Here is a 19897-nt window from a genome sequence, read left to right as displayed (position 1 = left end):
TGACTTAGAAAGATTTTAGGAGAAATATAAAGTTTTGGAGATAATTATGCAATAATTTACTTATGTCCACCTGGAGTGCAGTTCAACTTAAGGAAGTGCCATTAAAATTGTATAATGAAAAAAAAATTGTATAATGATATGATTTTTCCTTCAGTTCAAGTCAGCCAACATTTATTGAGCACCTGCTCTGTGTAAGGCACTGAGAAAAATAAGGTAAATACAGAGGTAATTAAGATTTGTTTATCTTCCCTCAAGAAGCATAATGAATCTGATATGGGAGAAAAGATGTTATCCAGTAGCCATACTACTAGACACAATATGTAAGTGCCACGACAAAGGTACAAAAAGTGCTATAAGAACATGGGAAAAGAGGAAATTCCTTAGAGGTTTCTTTACTTACCTTCTTTGCCCTCATCTATTAGCAGTTGTCCAGAAGTTTTAAGGTGGGAATGGCAAATAGAAAAAAGTACTGAATCAAGGGTTTTGGGGTTTCGATGTGTTCATTTGTAGATTGTGCTCACCCCTTTTTCTTGGTATTACTTTTTTTAAAATTTGTCTAAGATATAAACATAGTTTTATTACTTTTTATTATTTTTAAAGTAAAATATGTTTATACTAAGAAATTCAGAAAAACATGTACATGAAAAAACTTACTGGGGTGACAGAAATATCTGTCTTGATAAAGGTGTGAGATACATGGGTATATGCATTTGTCAGAACTAATCGAACTTAATAATCTGTGCATTTCACTCTATATAAATTATACCTCAGTTTTTTCAAAAAATGTTTAAAGAAGAAAATTAAAATCACCCATAATCTCACCACCAAAAAATAACTACTATAAAAATTCTGATATATATCCTTATAGACTTTTTTTCTATGTAATGTTCAGTATGGTGACTATAGTTAATACTATGTTGAATATTTGAAAGTTGCTGAGAGAGTAGATCTTAACATTTCTCATCACAAGAAAAAATATTTGTAACTATGTGCAGTGGTGGATGTTAACTAGACTTACTGTGATTTCACAATATACACAAATATTGAATCACGTAGTACACCTAAAACTAAAGTTGCATGTCAATTAAATCTGAATTTTAAAGAAGTAATAACCATATGTGTACTATTTAACAAAAGGCCCCACTGAGGTTAAAAAAAGAGCTTATGGAAAACAAGGCTATGTGTGGACCTTGTTTGGCTCCTAATTCAAACAAACCAACTGTAAAAAAATATGTATTAGACAACTGATGAAGTTTGAAGGCATACTGAATATTTGATAATACTGAGGAATTCTTGTTAATTTTTTAGGTGTGGTATTAGTCTTGCAGGTTTTTAAAAACTTCATCTCTTGGGAAGAGCATTGTAGTATTTTATTTCATGGGTGATATGTTATTATGAGTGGGATTTGTGCTGAAATAATCTGGGGATGGTGAGAGATATAGAGGAAAAAAGATTGGTAGGTGTTGAAGCTAGATGATAGATACATAGAGGCTCATAATCTCTCTGCTTTGTATTTGGAAATGTTAAACCAAAAATGTTTAAAAAAAAAAAAGAGGTGTTGGGGTCATGTTTTCTTAACCACATGATGCCATTTTAGACATATCCTATTGACTCCATTATGAAAGATAGTGAAATTACCACTCTCAGAGTTTCTTCTACCTCTCTTCCCCAATATTTTATGGAAGTTTATAACATAAACATTCTGCCATTATTCACATGAAAGAAAGCCCCAAAATAGAGACTGGGAAGAAAAATACGGGAAAATTGGTGGGTAGAAGATATGTGTATTGTATGTGTAAAGAAAAATCTGACTTTACATACACCCAGCTGATAATAGGATGATAGCATTTATGAGTAATTTTTATTTTTTATTCTTTTTTCTTTCCAAATTTTTCTAAAGTATATGTATACTACTTTTTCATCGGCGAGAAAAAAAGCTATTTGAAAATAAAAGATGTATCTGCATCTACCTAGTTTTGCTTTTCTGAGGTTTAAACATACTATAACTGCTTTTAAGTGTATGTAAATATATTTTAAGTCTTTTGAGAGTTGTGGGTGAATAGATTTAGTCCTGTTTTCAAATTTTACTCCCCTTTCTCAACTACCTCTTTTTTTTCTGTTCTCTTTGGAGAGTGTATAGCATTGAAGATTCCTGTTTCTTATAAGTCAGATTGTGGGAAAAGAAAGACATGTAAGTTACTGTTTTTGTGCTACAATCATTAAAAAAAAATTAGAGTAAAAAACTTAGGTTATGTTTACTGGCCAAAATGAGATTTAAAGCTTAAGTAGGAATATTCAAAGATTAACATTCACTTTCCTTTATACTGGATTTCTTTTTCCCTGACAAGACACTACTATGTTGTTGTTATTTTCTGAACTTTTGATAATGGCTTTATTTTAAGGGAAAAAAACTCAAATGGAGGCCCTGAGAAAACTAATAAACTGACCATTTTAACTAGCTTTGCATCTTTCCACCCAGCTTCCTGAATAAGATTGAAAGGATTCATGTAGTTTATTGAGAAATTTTGTCCATTTATCTAGGTTTGTAAGCCATCTTTCCCAGTCATGCTGAAATCATCTTTTAGCCAGAATAACATCCAGGCCACTGTTCCTCATTCCCCATTATGATTAAGCAGAGTGAGCTTTTGATGCTTAATGTTTTTTATGAAATGTCTCTATTGGCTGTGTGGACATAGAAATATTAAATGGAGTTAGAATGAATCATAGTAATTTATAAAAGGAATTTAGGTCAAATCCTGGAAGCCACTCTTTCAATAATACAGGACTTTAAAGCAAAATGGTACATTAACTCTTCTTAAATAATTTTTTAGAGGAAAAAAAAACAAAATTCGTTTTGCTTCTTGTGTAATTTTTGATAACTCTTGGAGATCATTATACAGACTTGGGCTTTAGAATTGGGCATATAGGAAAGGCTTCAAGAACACACAATAAGATTCCTTCTCTCATGGACGGTGAAGCAATTTTAGTGTTGAATCTTCAGATTTGCAAGGAGCAAAGGATTATTTTTTTCTGATATTTTTCCTAATGAAATTGTATTTTCTTAGTGTAGATAATTTGGAAAAAATTAGAAAACCACTTTTTGAAGTAGAGAGTATTTTACATAACTGATAATCTTGGATATACAATTATATTTTTGACTATTTTTCATTCAATTTTATAAGGGTTTTCTAATGTTTTTAAAAGCTTCTTACAAGGATAGTTTTTAATGTTACTCTAAGTTTCTTTATTTTCTTTCCTCTTTTTATTCCAAGTAGGCAACTTTAAAATCTTTAACCTTTGGAGTTGTTTTAAGGTGTGTCTTCAAGGAAGTTTGAATAAAAATACTTGGTTGGGTGGAAATTCAGCATAAAGTGCTGACTGTCTGAATTTATTGAACTTAAATTGCCCCCACCTTTTACAAGAACAAAATAACATCGTTAAGAATTTAAATATGTGTAATTTTTGACCCCAAAATTTCTTGTAGGAATTTTTTCAACAGAAATATACACACAAACAAATATTTCTTCATAGCATTTTTTGGTACTGACAAAAAACTAAGCAACCCAAACATATACCAGTAAGGGCTTGGATGGATAAATTACAGTGCATCTAAAATGCAGTATTGTGCAACCATTACAATAAATGAGGTAGATCTATATTTAGTGATGTAAAAGGTATCCAAAATAATGGGAAAATGATAAAGTTGCCACTCAATATGATCTCATTTCTGTAATAATACTAATAAATATGTAATAAAATATAATCTAGAAAAATACCCATTAAATTGTCCCTGCCAGATACTTTCACTTTCTAATTATACATTTCATAATGTGATCTTTTTTCTTCTCTTTTTTCTTTATGATCATATATTACTTTTATAATTAAGACAAAACAAAATCCATTTTCCAAAGAGCTCATTCTGCCAATCCTCTAAGATTCTCTGTTGGTCATGAGGTCATGAGAATAATTCCATCGGTTTTAGTAGATACTAAAACTTTTCTCTTTCTCTTCATGTATATAGCCTTTGGTTATTAAATTTAATGACTGAATGGTCAATGAATTGAATGATTGATTTAGTATGTATGTACTAGATCACTCTGTATACTAAAGCATTGGCTCTTTAACACAGAATCTTTATTACAGATGGTTTGATAATTCACCAAAGCAGCCAGGTATATTTAGAGGAGAAAATGTACCTTGTAACATTTTATATTTTAAAACTTTACGTGTTTAATTTTACACTTTTTTTCTATTATGGCATATGACTCAATAAAAAAGTTTAAAAAACTCATTTGAAGAGTTTTATATATTATAATATACTCTGATGATAAAGGGTGATATTCAAAATCATAACAGTTTCTACACTGTGGTATCCATTGTTTATTTACAGTGTTTCTAATTTGTAGTTCTGTTTGACAGTCTGGTATCACTGTCACTGAAAAAAGTTATATGGCCAGGAATAAATAGGAAAACTTTGCCCTAAATAATGTATTCTGAAGTAAATTTAACCTGAATTAGGCTGCTTAGTTATATAAAACCAAGATTACTCTTTTAAAAAACAGCCTGTTCGCTTCTTAAATACGAGTTACAAGTATGCCTTTTGAAGTAGCCATAAAACAGGCAGTAGAGGTAACTAATCTCTGCTTTGGGTCTAAGATGAGGCCCTCAGGAAATTTGGGTATGTCTAGGGATGTTTATAGCTCAAGGTGAGCTTTTGCCAGGTTACCATATTCACTTTCAGTCATAAATTTATGCCTTCAAGAAACATTTGAGAAATACTATGTATCCGTCAGATTCTTTGGCCTTAAGGAATTTATAGTCTACTGAGGACAAACAGTTGATTGCAATGTGATATAATAAATGATAAGGGAGGAAGTATGTATAGGCACACCCAGGTAAGAAACCTCACTTAAAGGGTGGAATGGAGAGAAAGACTGTATTAGAGGTTATATGGAAGATGAGACCCTTCTAGTTAATCCTTAAGAACAAGGAGGAGTCTGGGGAAAGAAGAATATTAGTTATACTATACAGAGAGATCAGTGTATGCAAAGGCCAATAGGCAAAATAATGCGTTAAAGTACTTAAATAGTTCTGGAAAGCTGGAACATAGTGCTGTAGGAGAAAGAAGCCAGAGATAGATTAGTAAGTACCCTCCCAGTCTGAGTATTATTCTAAGGAATTTGGATTTGACTGGGAACATTTGAAAGATTTTTAAGCAGAGGGTAAGGGAGTTATATAATTAAATTTGAGCTTAAAGACAATCCTGGCTATAATGTGAAAAAAGGAACGGGAAGCCCTCCACCTCTGGCAGTATAATAATAAGTCTTGAGTACACTTAATTTTTAATGTATTGTTGATCCTTTGGAAAATTAAAAGAAATCTTCAGGATCCCCAAACAAATGCCAAAATTAAAATCCTAAGGTGACCAATAAACAAACATGAAAACCAATTTCCCTGGGGCACATTACCAAATCAGTTCTGAGATGCAGGTAGTGGGTGGTCAGGAATAAACATTGGGGTTGAAATAAAAAGGGGAAGCTAGGTTTAAATGTGATCCCAGTTCTGTGGCAGTCCTCCCGCTGCTCCCCAACACCCCCACACACACATAATGTCTGATTCTCAGCAGAAGCAAATGTAGATCTTCCTGTCTGGAGGAAGACATCTTTAAATTAGGCCTCCAGAATCTTAGATTTACACAAAAAAAATTGAATGAAAAATAAATTGAAAAAGAATCTCTTAATCAAATACCATCAAACATATAAAGACACACCTATGAGAAAAAAATCATTCAGAAATAACAAATAGGTCATTCGAAGACCTCAGATATTAAAATGATCAGACAATATAAAATACCTATGACAATATAAAATATGACATTTTAAAATAATCACAAAATTAACAAAAAAATCACAAATGACCAAGAAAATGTGAAAAATGACTATATACAAGTTTTAAAATGAAATAGAGTTGAAATCAAAATCTCAGGGTTAGTTTAACATATTATACACAGATGGAGGAAGTAAATTGAAGCCACATATGAAGTAACTGTTAAGAAAGCAATTTAGAGACAAAGGAAATGGAAAATATAAAAGAGAAGTTAACAGACATGGGGATTAGAATAAGAAAGTTTGAAGATTCCCAGAAGGAAAGAATAAAGAAAATGGAGGAAAGCCAAAATTCTTAAAAGAACAGAATTTTTGAGAACTAAGAAATGAACCTACCAATACAGGAAGCAAATACCAAACAGGGTAAGTAAATTAGCACACAGTCGTGTTGTAGTCAAACTGCAAACACCAGAGAGAAGACCATAAAGGACCAAAAGGGAAAAAAACACCTGCAAAGAAACCACAGTCAAGAACAATGATAGATTTCTCACTGCAACAATGGAAACTAGAAGAGGAAGTTATTATATCTTCAATGTGATAAGAGAAAACCATCAACCTAGGATTTTATGTCCAGAGAATCTCAAGAATGATGATAAAGACATTTCCAGCAAACAGAATAAATTTTGCCTCCCAACAGACTTTCACTTAAGGAAATTCTACTTTAGGAAGAAGGAAAATGGTACCAGAAAGGAGGTCTGAAATGCAAGATGGAATGGTGAGTAAAGAAATTGGCAAGCATCTAAGTAAACCTAAAAAAATGCTGCTTATATAAAATAGTGCTAATAATAATGTCTGATTTTTTTTAAGATAATTATTTTTTTTATTGAAGGGTAGTTGACGCACAGTATTACATTACATTAGTTTCAAGTGTACAACACAGTGATAAAACATTTATATACATAATTCTAGGTTCCAGCTATCACCCTACCAAGCTGTTACAATATCTTGACTATATTCCTTATGCTATACATTGCATCCCGGTTACTTATTTATTTTACCATTGGAAGTCTGTCCTTTTTTTTTTTTTTTTTTTTTTTGTGAGGGCATGTCTCATATTTATTGATCAAATGGTTGTTAACGACAATAAAATTCTGTATAGGGGAGTCAATGCTCAATGCACAATCATTAATCCACCCCAAGCCTAATTTTCGTCAGTCTCCAATCTTCTGAGGCATAACAAACAAGTTCTTAACATGGAGAACAAATTCTTACATAATGAATAAGTTACATAGTGAACAGTACAAGGGCAGTCATCACAGAAACTTTTGGTTTTGCTCATTATGAACTATAAACAGTTCAAATATGAATACTCATTTGGTTTTTATACTTGATTTATATGTGGATACCACATTTCTCTCTTTATTATTATTATTTTTAATAAAATGCTGAAGTGGTAGGTAGATACAAGATAAAGGTAGAAAACATAGTTTAGTGTTGTAAGAGAGCAAATGTAGATGATCAGGTGTGTGCCTGTAGACTATGTGTTAATCTAAGCTAGACAAGGGCAATAAAACATCCACGTATGCAGAAGATTTCTCTCAGAACAGGGGGGGTGAGGTTCTAAGCTTCAAATCTGTTGATCCCCAATTTCTCACCTGATGACCCCCCTGCGACTGTGCCTGTCTTAGGTTGTTCCTCCCTTGAGGAATCTTACCCGTCTCTGGCTAACCAGTCATCTTCCGGGGCCATACAGGGAAATGTGAAGTTGGTAAGTGAGAGAGAAGCTTTATTGTTTGAAATGGTTAGCTTTTTATTTCCTTGCATATTTATGCCCTGTAGCTTCTATGCCCAGCATTTGTCTTGAGGTATCTTTACCACTTGGAAGAATTATGATACTCGGTAAATTTGATATGAGGCACGAATTCTATTTAAGGGTTGTAATTAGGAAGGAAGAAGAAAAGCTATAGAAGTAGCAGGCGGAAGAAAACATGGGAAGATTGATTATTTCTTTGACATATCTTCTTGTAGAGTAACTTCAGCATGTATAGGTTTTAAGCTACTACTTAAATTGCGCACACACATTAACATAATAGGAGTATAGTTACATAACCAAAGCATATCTGTAATTACCAGCCATCTCCAGTGAAACCAAGAAAACCAGTTAGGCACCTTAGGCATTTGTGAAAACTTATCTATGATATGGTGGATATTGTCCAACTGAACTTGAACAGTCTGAGAGAAATCAGACAAATTAAAACAACCCATTCCTGGGGAATGTTCACATCCCTTATGTTCTTTTAACAGTAAATAGTCTGTAGTTGTAAGATTTTGGAGCGCTACAATTTGCACTTCTCCTAATTCTTGGTTGAGTTCCAACAGTATAGATCCAGTCAAATTTGTTGTTTTACTGTATGCACAGGCCAGCTTAGATATCTCCTTCTTCATTCCCACGGCAAGTCCAGGAGCTGGTGGGATGAGTGCATCTACAGCTGCAGCAGTGCATGGATCTTTGTTGGGGTTTTTTGATGATCATCTTCTGGCATGAGTCTTCCAGAGAGTGCTGATGTTGGAAGTTCTCTTTCATATCGTATCTTAGTTCATTTTCAGGGTAGCCCAATTAGGCTTTGATCTTCTGTATAAACGCAAACAGACCCTTTGCCTACACTTTTAAGTGCCCTTTATACCCTTGTGTAGAACTCATTGGAGGTTACCACACAGGAACTGCCCTTTTTGTTTTGTTTTGTTTTGTTTTGTTTTGTTTTGTTTTGTTTTTGGTATCACTAATCTACACTTACATGACGAATATTATGTTTACTAGGCTCTCCCCTATACCAGGTCTCCCCTATCAACCCCTTTACAGTCACTGTCCATCAGCATAGCAAAATGCTGTAGAATCACTACTTGCCTTCTCTGTGTTGTAAGCCCTCCCTTTTCTCCTACCCCCCTATGCATGTTAATCTTAATACCCCGCTACTTCTCCCCCCCTTATCCCTCCCTACCCACCCATCCTCCCGAGTCCCTTTCCCTTTGGTACCTGTTAGTCCATTCTTGAGTTCTGTGATTCTGCTGCTGTTTTGTTCCTTCCGTTTTTCCTTTGTTCTTATATTCCACAGATGAGTGAAATCATTTAGTATTTCTCTTTCTCTGTTTGGCTTGTTTCACTGAGCATAATACCCTCCAGCTCCTCCATGTTGCTGCAAATGGTAGGATTTGCCCTTTTCTTATGGCTGAGTAGTATTCCATTGTGTATATGTACCACATCTTCTTTATCCATTCATCTATCGATGGACATTTAGGTTACTTCCAATTCTTGGATATTGTAAATAGTGCGGCTATAAACATAGGGGTGCACTGATCTTTCTCATACTTGATTGCTGCATTCTTAGGGTAAATTCCTAGGAGTGCAATTCCTGGGTCAAATGGTAAGTCTGTTTTGAGCATTTTGATGTACCTCCATACTGCTTTCCACAATGGTTGAACTAACTTACATTCCCTCCAGCAGTGTAGGAGGGTTCCCCTTTCTCCACAGCCTCGCCAACATTTGTTGTTGTTTATCTTTTGGATGGCAGCCATCCTTACTGGTGTGAGGTGGTACCTCATTGTAACTTTAATTTGCATTTCTCTGATAATTAGCGATGTGGAGCATCTTTTCATGTGTCTGTTGGCCATCTGTATTTCTTTTTTGGAGAACTGTCTGTTCAGTTCCTCTGCCCATTTTTTAATTGGGTTATTTGTTTTTTGTTTGTTGAGGCGTGTGAGCTCTTTATATATTCTGGACGTCAAGCCTTTATCGGATGTGTCATTTTCAAATATATTCTCCCATACTGTAGGGATCCTTTTTGTTCTATTGATGGTGTCTTTTGCTGTACAGAAGCTTTTCAGCTTAATATAGTCCCACTTACTCATTTTTGCTGTTGTTTTCCTTGCCCGGGGAGATATGTTCAAGAAGAGGTCACTCATGTTTATGTCTAAGAGGTTTTTGCCTATGTTTTCTTCCAAGAGTTTAATGGTTTCATGATTTACATTCAGGTCTTTGATCCACTTTGAGTTTACTTTTGTATATGGGGTTAGGCAATGGTCCAGTTTCATTCTCCTACATGTAGCTGTCCAGTTTTGCCAGCACCACCTGTTGAAGAGACTGTCATTTCCCCATTGTATGTCCATGGCTCCTTTATCAAATATTAATTGACCATATATGTCTGGGTTAATGTCTGGATTCTCTAGTCTGTTCCATTGGTCTGTGGCTCTGCTCTTGTGCCAGTACCAAATTGTCTTGATTACTATGGCTTTATAGTAGAGCTTGAAGTTGAGGAGTGAGATCCCCCCTACTTTATTCTTCTTTCTCAGGATTGCTTTGGCTATTCGGGGTCTTTGGTGTTTCCATATGAATTTTTGAATTATTTGTTCCAGTTCATTGAAGAATGTTGCTGGTAGTTTCATAGGGATTGCATCAAATCTGTATATTGCTTTGGGCAGGATGGCCATTTTGACGATATAAATTCTTCCTAACCACGAGCATGGGATGAGTTTCCATCTGTTAGTGTCCCCTTTAATTTCTCTTAAGAGTGACTTGTAGTTTTCAGAGTATAAGTCTTTCACTTCTTTGGTTAGGTTTATTCCTAGGTATTTTATTTTTTTTGATGCAATTGTGAATGGAGTTGTTTTACTGATTTCTCTTTCTGTTGGTTCATTGTTAGTGTATAGGAAAGCCACAGATTTCTGTGTGTTCATTTTGTATCCTGCAACTTTGCTGTATTCTGATATCAGTTCTAGTAGTTTTGGGGTGGAGTCTTTAGGGTTTTTTATGTACAGTATCATGTCATCTGCAAATAGTGACTGTTTAACTTCTTCTTTACCAATCTGGATTCCTTGTATTTCTTTGTTTTGTCTGATTGCCGTGGCTAGGACCTCCAGTACTATGTTAAATAACAGTGGGGAGAGTGGGCATCCCTGTCTAGTTCCCGATCTCAGAGGAAATGCTTTCAGCTTCTCGCTGTTCAATATAATGTTGGCTGTGGGTTTATCATAGATGGCCTTTATTATGTTGAGGTACTTGCCCTCTATTCCCATTTTGCTGAGAGTTTTTATCATGAATGGATGTTGAACTTTGTCAAATGCTTTTTCAGCATCTATGGAGATGATCATGTGGTTTTTGTCCTTCTTTTTGTTGATGTGGTGGATGATGTTGATGGACTTTCGAATGTTGTACCATGCTTGCATCCCTGGGATGAATCCCACTTGGTCATGGTGTACGATGGTTTTGATGTATTTTTGAATTCGGTTTGCTAATATTTTGTTGAGTATTTTTGCATCTACGTTCATCAGGGATATTGGTCTGTAGTTTTCTTTTTTGGTCGGGTCTTTGCCTGTTTTTGGTATTAGGGTGATGTTAGCTTCATAGAATGAGTTTGGGAGTATCCCCTCCTCCTCTATTTTTTGGAAAACTCTAAGGCGAATGGGTATTATGTCTTCCCTGTATGTCTGATAAAATTCTGAGGTAAATCCATCTGGCCCGGGGGTTTTGTTCTTTGGTAGTTTTTTGATTAACGCTTCAATTTCGTTGCTGGTAATTGGTCTGTTTAGATTTTCTGTTTCTTCCTGGGTCAATCTTGGAAGGTTCTATTTTTCTAGGAAGTTGTCCATTTCTCCTAGGTTTCCCAGCTTGTTAGCATATAGGTTTTCGTAGTATTCTCCAATAATTCTTTGCATTTCCGTGGGGTCCGTCGTGATCTTTCCTTTCTCGTTTCTGATACTGTTGATTTGTGTTGACTCTCTTTTCTTCTTAATAAGTCTGGCTAGAGGCTTATATATTTTGTTTATTTTGTTGAAGAACCAGCTCTTGGTTTCATTGATTTTTGCTATTGTTTTATTCTTCTCAATTTTATTTATTTCTTCTCTGATCTTTATTATGTCCCTCCTTCTGCTGACCTTAGGCCTCATCTGTTCTTCTTTTTCCAATTTCGATAATTGTGACATTAGACCATTCATTTGGGATTGCTCTTCCTTTTTTAAATATGCTTTGATTGCTATATACTTTCCTCTTAAGACTGCTTTTGCTGTGTCCCACAGAAGTTGGGGCTTAGTGTTGTTGTTGTCATTTGTTACCATATATTGCTGTATCTCCATTTTGATTTGGTCATTGATCCATTGATTATTTAGGAGCCTATTGTTAAGCCTCCATGTGTTTGTGAGCCTCTTTGCTTTCTTTGTACAGTTTATTTCTAGTTTTATGCCTTTGTGGTCTGAAAAGTTTGTTGGTAGGATTTCAATCTTTTAGAATTTTCTGAGGCTCTTTTTGTGGCCTAGTATGTGGTCTATTCTGGAGAATGTTCCATGTGCACTTGAGAAGAATGTATATCCTGTTGCTTTTGGATGTAGAGTTCTATAGATGTCTATTAGGTCCATCTGCTCTACTGTGTTGTTCAGTGCTTCCATGTCCTTACTTATTTTCTGCCCAGTGGATGTATCCTTTGGGGTGAGTGGTGTGTTGAAGTCTCCTAGAATGAATGCATTGCAGTCTATATCCCCCTTTAGTTCTGTTAGTATTTGTTTCACATATGCTGGTGCTCCTGTTTTGGGTGCATATATATTTAGAATGGTTATATCCTGTTTGACTGAGCCCTTTATAATTATGTAGTGTCCTTCTTTATCTCTTGTTACTTTCTTTGTTTTGAAGTCTATTTTGTCTGATATTAGTACTGCAACCCCTGCTTTCTTCTCACTGTTGTTTGCTTGAAATATGTTTTTCCATCCCTTGACTTTTAGTCTGTACATGTCTTTGGGTTTGAGGTGAGTTTCTTGTAAGCAGCATATAGATGGGTCTTGCTTTTTTATCCATTCTGTTCCTCTGTGTCTTTTGATTGGTGCATTCAACCCATTAACATTTAGGGTGACTATTGAAAGATATGTACTTATTGCCATTGCAGGCTTTAAATTCGTGGTTACCAAAGGTTCAAGGTTAGCCTCTTCAGCATCTCACTGCCCAACTTAGCTTGCTCATTGAGCTGTCATATACACTGTCTGGAGATTCTTTTCTTCTCTCCCTTCTTATTCCTCCTCCTCGATTCTTCATATGTTGGGTGTTTTGTGCTGTGCTCTTTCTAGGAGTGCTCCCATCTAGAGCAGTCCCTGTAAGATGTTCTGTAGAGGTGGTTTGTGGAAAGCAAATTCCCTCAGCTTTTGTTTGTCTGGGAATTGTTTAATCCCACCGTCATATTTGAATGATAGTCGTGCTGGATACAGTATCCTTGGTTCAAGGCCCTTCTGTTTCATTGTATTAAATATATCATGCCATTCTCTTCTGGCCTGTAGGGTTTCTGTTGAGAAATCTGATGTTAGCCTGATGGGTTTCCCTTTATAGGTGACCTTTTTCTCTCTAATTGCCTTTAACACTCTTTCCTTGTCCTTGATCTTTGCCATTTTAATTATTATGTGTCTTGGTGTTGTCCTCCTTGGATCCTTTCTGTTGGGGGTTCTGTGTATTTCCGTGGTCTGTTCGATTATTTCCTCCCCCAGTTTGGGGAAGTTTTCAGCAATTATTTCTTCTAAGATACTTTCCATCTCTTTTCCTCTCTCTTCTTCTTCTGGGACCCCTATAATACGGATATTGTTCCTTTTGGATTGGTCACACAGTTCTCTTAATATTGTTTCATTCCTGGAGATCCTTTTGTCTCTCTCTATGTCAGCTTCTATGCGTTCCTGTTCTCTGATTTCAATTCCATCAATGGCCTCTTGCATTCTATCCATTCTGCTTATAAACCCTTCCAGAGTTTGTTTCATTTCTGCGATCTCCTTTCTGGCATCTGTGATCTCCCTCCAGACTTCATCCCATTTCTCTTGCGTATTTCTCTGCATCTCTGTCAGCATGTTTATGATTCTTATTTTGAATTCTTTTTCAGGAAGACTGGTTAGGTCTGTCTCCTTCTCTGGTGTTGTCTCTGTGATCTTTGTCTGCCTGTAGCTTTGCCTTTTCATGGTGATAGGAATAGTCTGCAGAACTGGGACGAGTGACGGCTGGAAGGACTTCCTTTCTTGTTGGTTTGTGGCCCTCCTCTCCTGGGAGAACAGCGACCTCTAGTGGCTTGTGCTGCGCAGCTGTGTGCAGACAGGGTTTCTGCTTCCTGCCCGGCTGCTATGGAGTTAATCTCTGCTGTTGATGTGGGCGTGGCCTGGCTCGGGCAGCTACTCCAAAGTGGTGGAGTCGCGTTGGAGCAGGAGTGGCTTGGAGGCTATTTATCTCCATAAGGGGCCTCCATGCTCCCTGCAGCCCAGGGGTTAGGGTGCCCAGAGATCCCCGGTTTCCCTACCTCTGGATAATGTGTCCCACCCTGCCCCTTTAAGACTTACAAAAAGCACCCACCAAAACAAAACAACTACCACAAAAAAAAAGAAAAAAATTTAAATCAAAAAAAGAAAAAAGTGGCCGCTCGTTTTTCTTTATTCTCCGGCGCCAGCCTCAGGCCTTTGCTCACCGGTCTTGCTGCCCTGTTTCCCTAGTATTGGGCTCCCTAATCCCTTTAAGACTTCCAAAAAGCGCTCGCCAAAACAAAACAGCAAAAAAGCAAAAAAAAAAAAAAAAATGGTCACGCGCTTTTCTTATGTCCTCCGGCACCTGGCCTCCAGTGCCCGCTCACTGTTCTTGGTGCCCTGTTTTCCTAGTATCGAGGGTCCTGCACTCTGGCCCGGATGGCAGGGGCTGGGTGTTCTGCAGCCCTGTGCTCCGTCTCCCTCCTGCTCTGCCTGCCTATTCTTCTCCGGCTGGGAGCTGGGGGGAGGGACGCTCGGCTCCCGCCGGGCCGGGGCTTGTATCTTACCCCCTTCGTGAGGCGCTGGGTTCTCTCAGGTGCAGATGTCTGGATATTGTCCTGTGTCCTCTGGTCTTTATTCTAGGAAGGGTTGTCTTTGTTATATTTTCATAGATATATGTTGTTTTGGGAGGAGATTTCCGCTGCTCTACTCACGCCGCCATCTTCCGCCCCTCTCCTCAATAATGTCTGATTTTTGAGGTTAAGAAAAGATAAAATATTGGTCAACTGGGAGAATAGCTAAAATATTGATTCATTTAAAACATCAGATATGTGACTTACAAAACCAATAAAAAATGGAATTTAAATTTTAATGAAAAATTATTTGCCACAATTTAACTTTGTGACCTCCGTCATATTACATAACCTTCATAAGCCTTTAGTTTCCTTACCTTTAGAATGTGAATAATAGTAATACCTCCCTTATAGGGTTGTTGTGAAGATGTGATCAGATAATGCATGTGCAACACAATGAGTATTCAATAAATGTTAGACATTACAGCTATTAATAGTGATTTAGTTTTGGTAATGCTTTAAAGCCATGCTAAAACTTCCATGCCAAGCTCTCACCTAGCTTCATTCCAGTGAGAGGGAATATGCTACCCCTAAAGATAGCTAAAGAGTGTTAAACAGTTCTGATGGGTCTTTCCTGTGTAAATCCTAAGTCCTTGCTCAGAACCTTCAGGATTCAATATTGCCTTTCAGTAAAAAGTTCAAAGCATCAAAGCTTTCCACAGCCTGGCCCCAACCAACTTGATATTATGATTTCTGTAAATCCTGGAGTTAGATCTCTAAGCATATTTGAAATCTTCCTTGACACTTTTGCTTAGAATATCCTTGTGAAGAGTAGGTAAAATTGGGTTTCCTCCTACATCTCGAAAACCCTTCCTCTCTGCTAAATTCAAACTACTCTTCAAATCCCATGAGTTCCTGACTAGTCCAAAAGTGATTTATAATTTGAAAAATTATCATCTAACCCAAACTTCCAGTAGTCATTTATGCCTATCTCTTCTGCTTTTTCAATTGAGCTTTTATTTAAATTTTAAATTATCACAGAACTTTCCTTAAGTTTGTATGATCTTTCCAGCTAGATTTCTAGCTCCCTGAGCACAGTAGGTATTTCTTACATGTCTTTGTATCCCCTGTAGCTCCTCAGGGAAACTAGCATGTAAGTGCTTACTATATGGTAAATGTTTTCTTATATGTATATAACATCTCATTTGTTCCTCATAGAAAACATATAAAGATATTATCTATATCCATTTTACAGATAAGGACATTGCACTTGAGAAAGGTTAAGTAACATATCCAAGGCACTTTAGTCCGTGGCAGAGCTGGGTTTCTACTACACTGTGCATTTAAATAGCTTGCAAATAATACATATCTTGGAGGAGTAAAAGGCTCATGTGTTTTATACATTTTTTAAATTGAAGCATAGTTAATAGACAATATTACGTTGGTTTCAAGTATAGGACACAGTGATTTGACAGTTACATACATTATTAAATCCTCACCTCAATAGTGCAGTTACTATCTGTCAACATAGATGTTACAGAACCATTGATTATATTCTCCATATTACATTCCATCCCCGTGGCCAACTTATATCATGACTGAGATTTTTATACCCCTTTATCCACTCCACCCACCCACTCCAACCCCTCCCCCATGATAACCACCAGTCACTTCTCAGTGTCCGTGAGTCTATTGCTGTTTTGTTCATTTTGTTTTGTTTTAAACTTCCACATATAAGTGAAATCATACCATGTTTGCCTTTCTCTACCCAGGTTTATACATTTTTCTACTTACTTGTATCCCAGTCTGAAATTTAGAGTGTAAAGGAAACAGATTTCAAGGAAGCCAAAAATTCTTTCTCAAAATTAAAATTTGACATGCTGATTATTAACTAACAGCTAAACCACAGAAATTCATGAAGAACTTGAAGTGAGACATAAAAATCATAATTTGGGGGTTTAGGTTAAGGGAATTAAAGAGGTTCTATTCTGTTACTTTATGCTTTGAGTTCATGTAATGTGACATGAAATAAATCACAACAAAGTAGGACATTCTTAGCCTGCTTGCCGCAAGTCTGTATCCCTTTCAGAAAATTCTTTCTTTTTCCATTTTCTAGGGTTACACATCTTTCTGGAATGACTGTATATCATCTGGCCTGCGAGGGGGCATCCTGATAGAGCTGGCCATGCGGGGTCGAATTTATCTGGAACCCCCCACCATGCGTAAGAAGCGACTACTAGACAGAAAGGTATAGCATCCTCTGAACATCCTCTCAGTTTATGAAAAGGCAGATGCCAGCAGTACTTTCAGAGGGATAGGAAGCTTTGAGTGGTGAGACAATATAAGTATCACTGACTAAGCTGTCCCATTATCTGAGACGTTTAATTATTCAGTAACACAGAATAATCTAAGTATCCATAGGCTAAAGAACTATAAGAAGTTCATGGTTTAGTCTTCCTTTTTTTTTTTTTTTTTTTTTTTTATTGAAGGGTAGTTGACAACAGCATTGCCTTACATTAGTTTCAGGTGTACAACACAGCGACTCAACATTTATATACATGATATTTCTAGGTACCAGGTATCACCATACCAAGTTGTTACAATATTTTGACTATATTCCTTATGCTATACATTACATCCCGGTTACTTATTTATTTTACAATTGGAAGTGTGTTTATATATATATATATATTGTGAGGGCATCTCTCATATTTATTGATCAAATAGTTGTTAACCACAACAAATCTCTGTATAGGGGGGTCAATACTCAATGCACAATCATTAATCCACCCCAAGCCCAATTTTCGTCAGTCTCCAATCTTCTGATGCATAACGAACAAATTCTTACATGGAATACAAATTCTTACATAGTGAATAAGTTACATGGTGAACAGTGCAAGGGCAGTCATCACAGAAGCTTTCGGTTTTGTTAATGCATTATGAACTATAAACAGTCAGTTCAAATATGAATACTCATTTGATTTTTAAACCTGATTTATATGTGGATACCACATTTCTCTATTATTATTTTTAATAAAATGCTGAAGTGGTAGGTAGATACGAGATAAAGGTAGGAAACAGAGTTTAGTGTTGTAAGAGAGCAAATGTAGATGATCAGGTGTGTGCCTGTAGACTATGCATTAATCCGCGCTAGACGAGGGCAATAAACATCCATGTATGCAGAAGATTTCTCTCAGAACATGAGGGGGGAGGTTCTAAGCCTCACCTCTGCTGCTCCCCATTTTCTCACCAGATGGCCCCCTGCGACTGTGCCTGTCTTAGGTTGTTCCTCCCTTGAGGAATCTTACCCGTCTCTGGCTAACCAGTCATCTTCCGGGGCCATACAGGGAAATGTTAAGTTGGTAAGTGAGAGAGAAGCCTTATCGTTTGAAAAGGTTAGCTTTTTACTTCTTTGCATATTTATGCCCTGTGGCTTCTATGCCCAGCATTTGTCTTGAGGTGTCTTTACCACTTGGAAGAATTATGATACTCGGTAAATTCGACATGTGGCACGAGTTCTATTTAAAGGTTGTGATTAGGTAGGAAGAAGAAAAGCTACAGAAGTAGCAGGCAGAAGAAAACCTGGGAAGATTGATTATTTCTTTGACATATCTTCTTGTAGAGTAACTTCAGCATGGATAGGTTTTAAACGACTAATTAAATTGTGCACACACATTAACATAATAGGAATATAGTTACCTAACCAAAGCATACCTGTAATTACCAGCCATCTCCAGTGAAACCAAGAAAACCAGTTAGGCACCTTAGGCATTTGTGAAAACTTATCTATGATATGGTGGATATTGTGCGACTGAACTTAAACAGTCTGAGAGAATTCAGATAAACTAGAACACCCCATTCCTGGGGACTGTTCATATCCCATATGTTCTTTTAACGATAAATAGTCTGTGGTTGTAAGATTTTGGAGTGCTACAATTTGCACTTCTCCTAATTCTTGGTTGAGTTCCAACAGTATAGATCCAGTCCAATTTTTGTTTTACTGCATGCACAGGCCAGCTTAGATATCTCCTTCATCTTTCCCATGGCAAGTCCAGGAACTGGTGGGATGAGTGCATCTACACCTGTGACAGTGTGTGGATCTTTGTTGAAGTTTTTTTTTTTTTTTTTTTCTGATCATCTTCTGTCATGAGTCTTCCCGAGAGTGCTGATGTTGGAAGTTCTTTTTCATATCGTATCTTAGTTCATTTTCGGGGTAGCCAAATTAGGCTTTGATCCTCTGTATAAACACAAACAGACCCTTTGCCTACACTTTTATATGTCCTTTATATCATTGTGTAGAACTCATTAGAGGTCACCACATAGGAACTGCATTTTTTTTTTTAATCATTAATCTACACTTACATGACGAATACTTTGTTTACTAGGCTCTCCCCTATACCAGGTCCCCCCTATATACTCCTTTACAGTCACTGTCCATCAGCGTAGCAACCTGTTGTAGAATCACTACTTGTCTTCTCTGTGTTGTACAGCCCTCCCCTTTCTCCCACCCCGCTATGGATGCTAATCTTAATACCCCCCTACTTCTCCCCCCCTTATCCCTCCCTACCCACCCATCCTCCCCAGTCCCTTTCCCTTTGGTACCTGTTAGTCCATTCTTGAGTTCTGTGATTCTGCTGCTGTTTTGTTCCTTCAGTTTTTCCTTTGTTCTTATATTCCACAGATGAGTGTAATCATTTGGTATTTCTCTTTCTCTGCTTGGCTTGTTTCACTGAGCAAAATACCCTCCAGCTCCATCCATGTTGCTGCAAATGGTTGGATTTGCCCTTTTCTTATGGCTGAGTAGTATTCCATTGTGTATATGTACCACATCTTCTTTATCCATTCATCTATCGATGGACATTTAGGTTGCTTCCAATTCTTGGCTATTGTAAATAGTGCTGCTATAAACATAGGGGTGCACTGATCTTTCTCATACTTGATTGCTGCATTCTTAGGGTAAATTCCTAGGAGTGCAATTCCTGGGTCAAATGGTAAGTCTGTTTTGAGCATTTTGATGTACCTCCATACTGCTTTCCACAATGGTTGAACAAGTTTACATTCCCACCAGCAGTGTAGGAGGGTTCCCCTTTCTCCACAGCCTCGCCAACATTTGTTGTTGTTTATCTTTTGGATGGCAGCCATCCTTACTGGTGTGAGGTGATACCTCATTGTAGTTTTAATTTGCATTTCTCTGATAATTAGCGATGTGGAGCATCTTTTCATGTGTCTGTTGGCCATCTGTATTTCTTTTTT

The 19897-nt window shown here is 36.8% G+C and overlaps 1 protein-coding gene across 1 annotated transcript in view; it reads left to right on the top strand.

Annotated features, from left to right (window-relative positions):
* The window catches only part of GOLPH3L (golgi phosphoprotein 3 like), a 67126-nt gene that overhangs the window by 18799 nt on the left and 28430 nt on the right, over nucleotides 1–19897 (top strand). The window contains exon 3 of the mRNA XM_057500708.1: nucleotides 16761–16892. Within this exon, the coding sequence (XP_057356691.1) occupies nucleotides 16761–16892 (132 nt within the window). The remainder of the gene's footprint in view (nucleotides 1–16760; nucleotides 16893–19897) is intronic.

This window comes from Manis pentadactyla, chromosome 4 (genome assembly GCF_030020395.1).
Source record: "Manis pentadactyla isolate mManPen7 chromosome 4, mManPen7.hap1, whole genome shotgun sequence".
NCBI classification, from domain to species: Eukaryota; Metazoa; Chordata; class Mammalia; order Pholidota; family Manidae; genus Manis; species Manis pentadactyla.
Note: the sequence above shows the minus strand (reverse complement) of the source record. Positions and strands in the feature narration are given on the sequence as shown.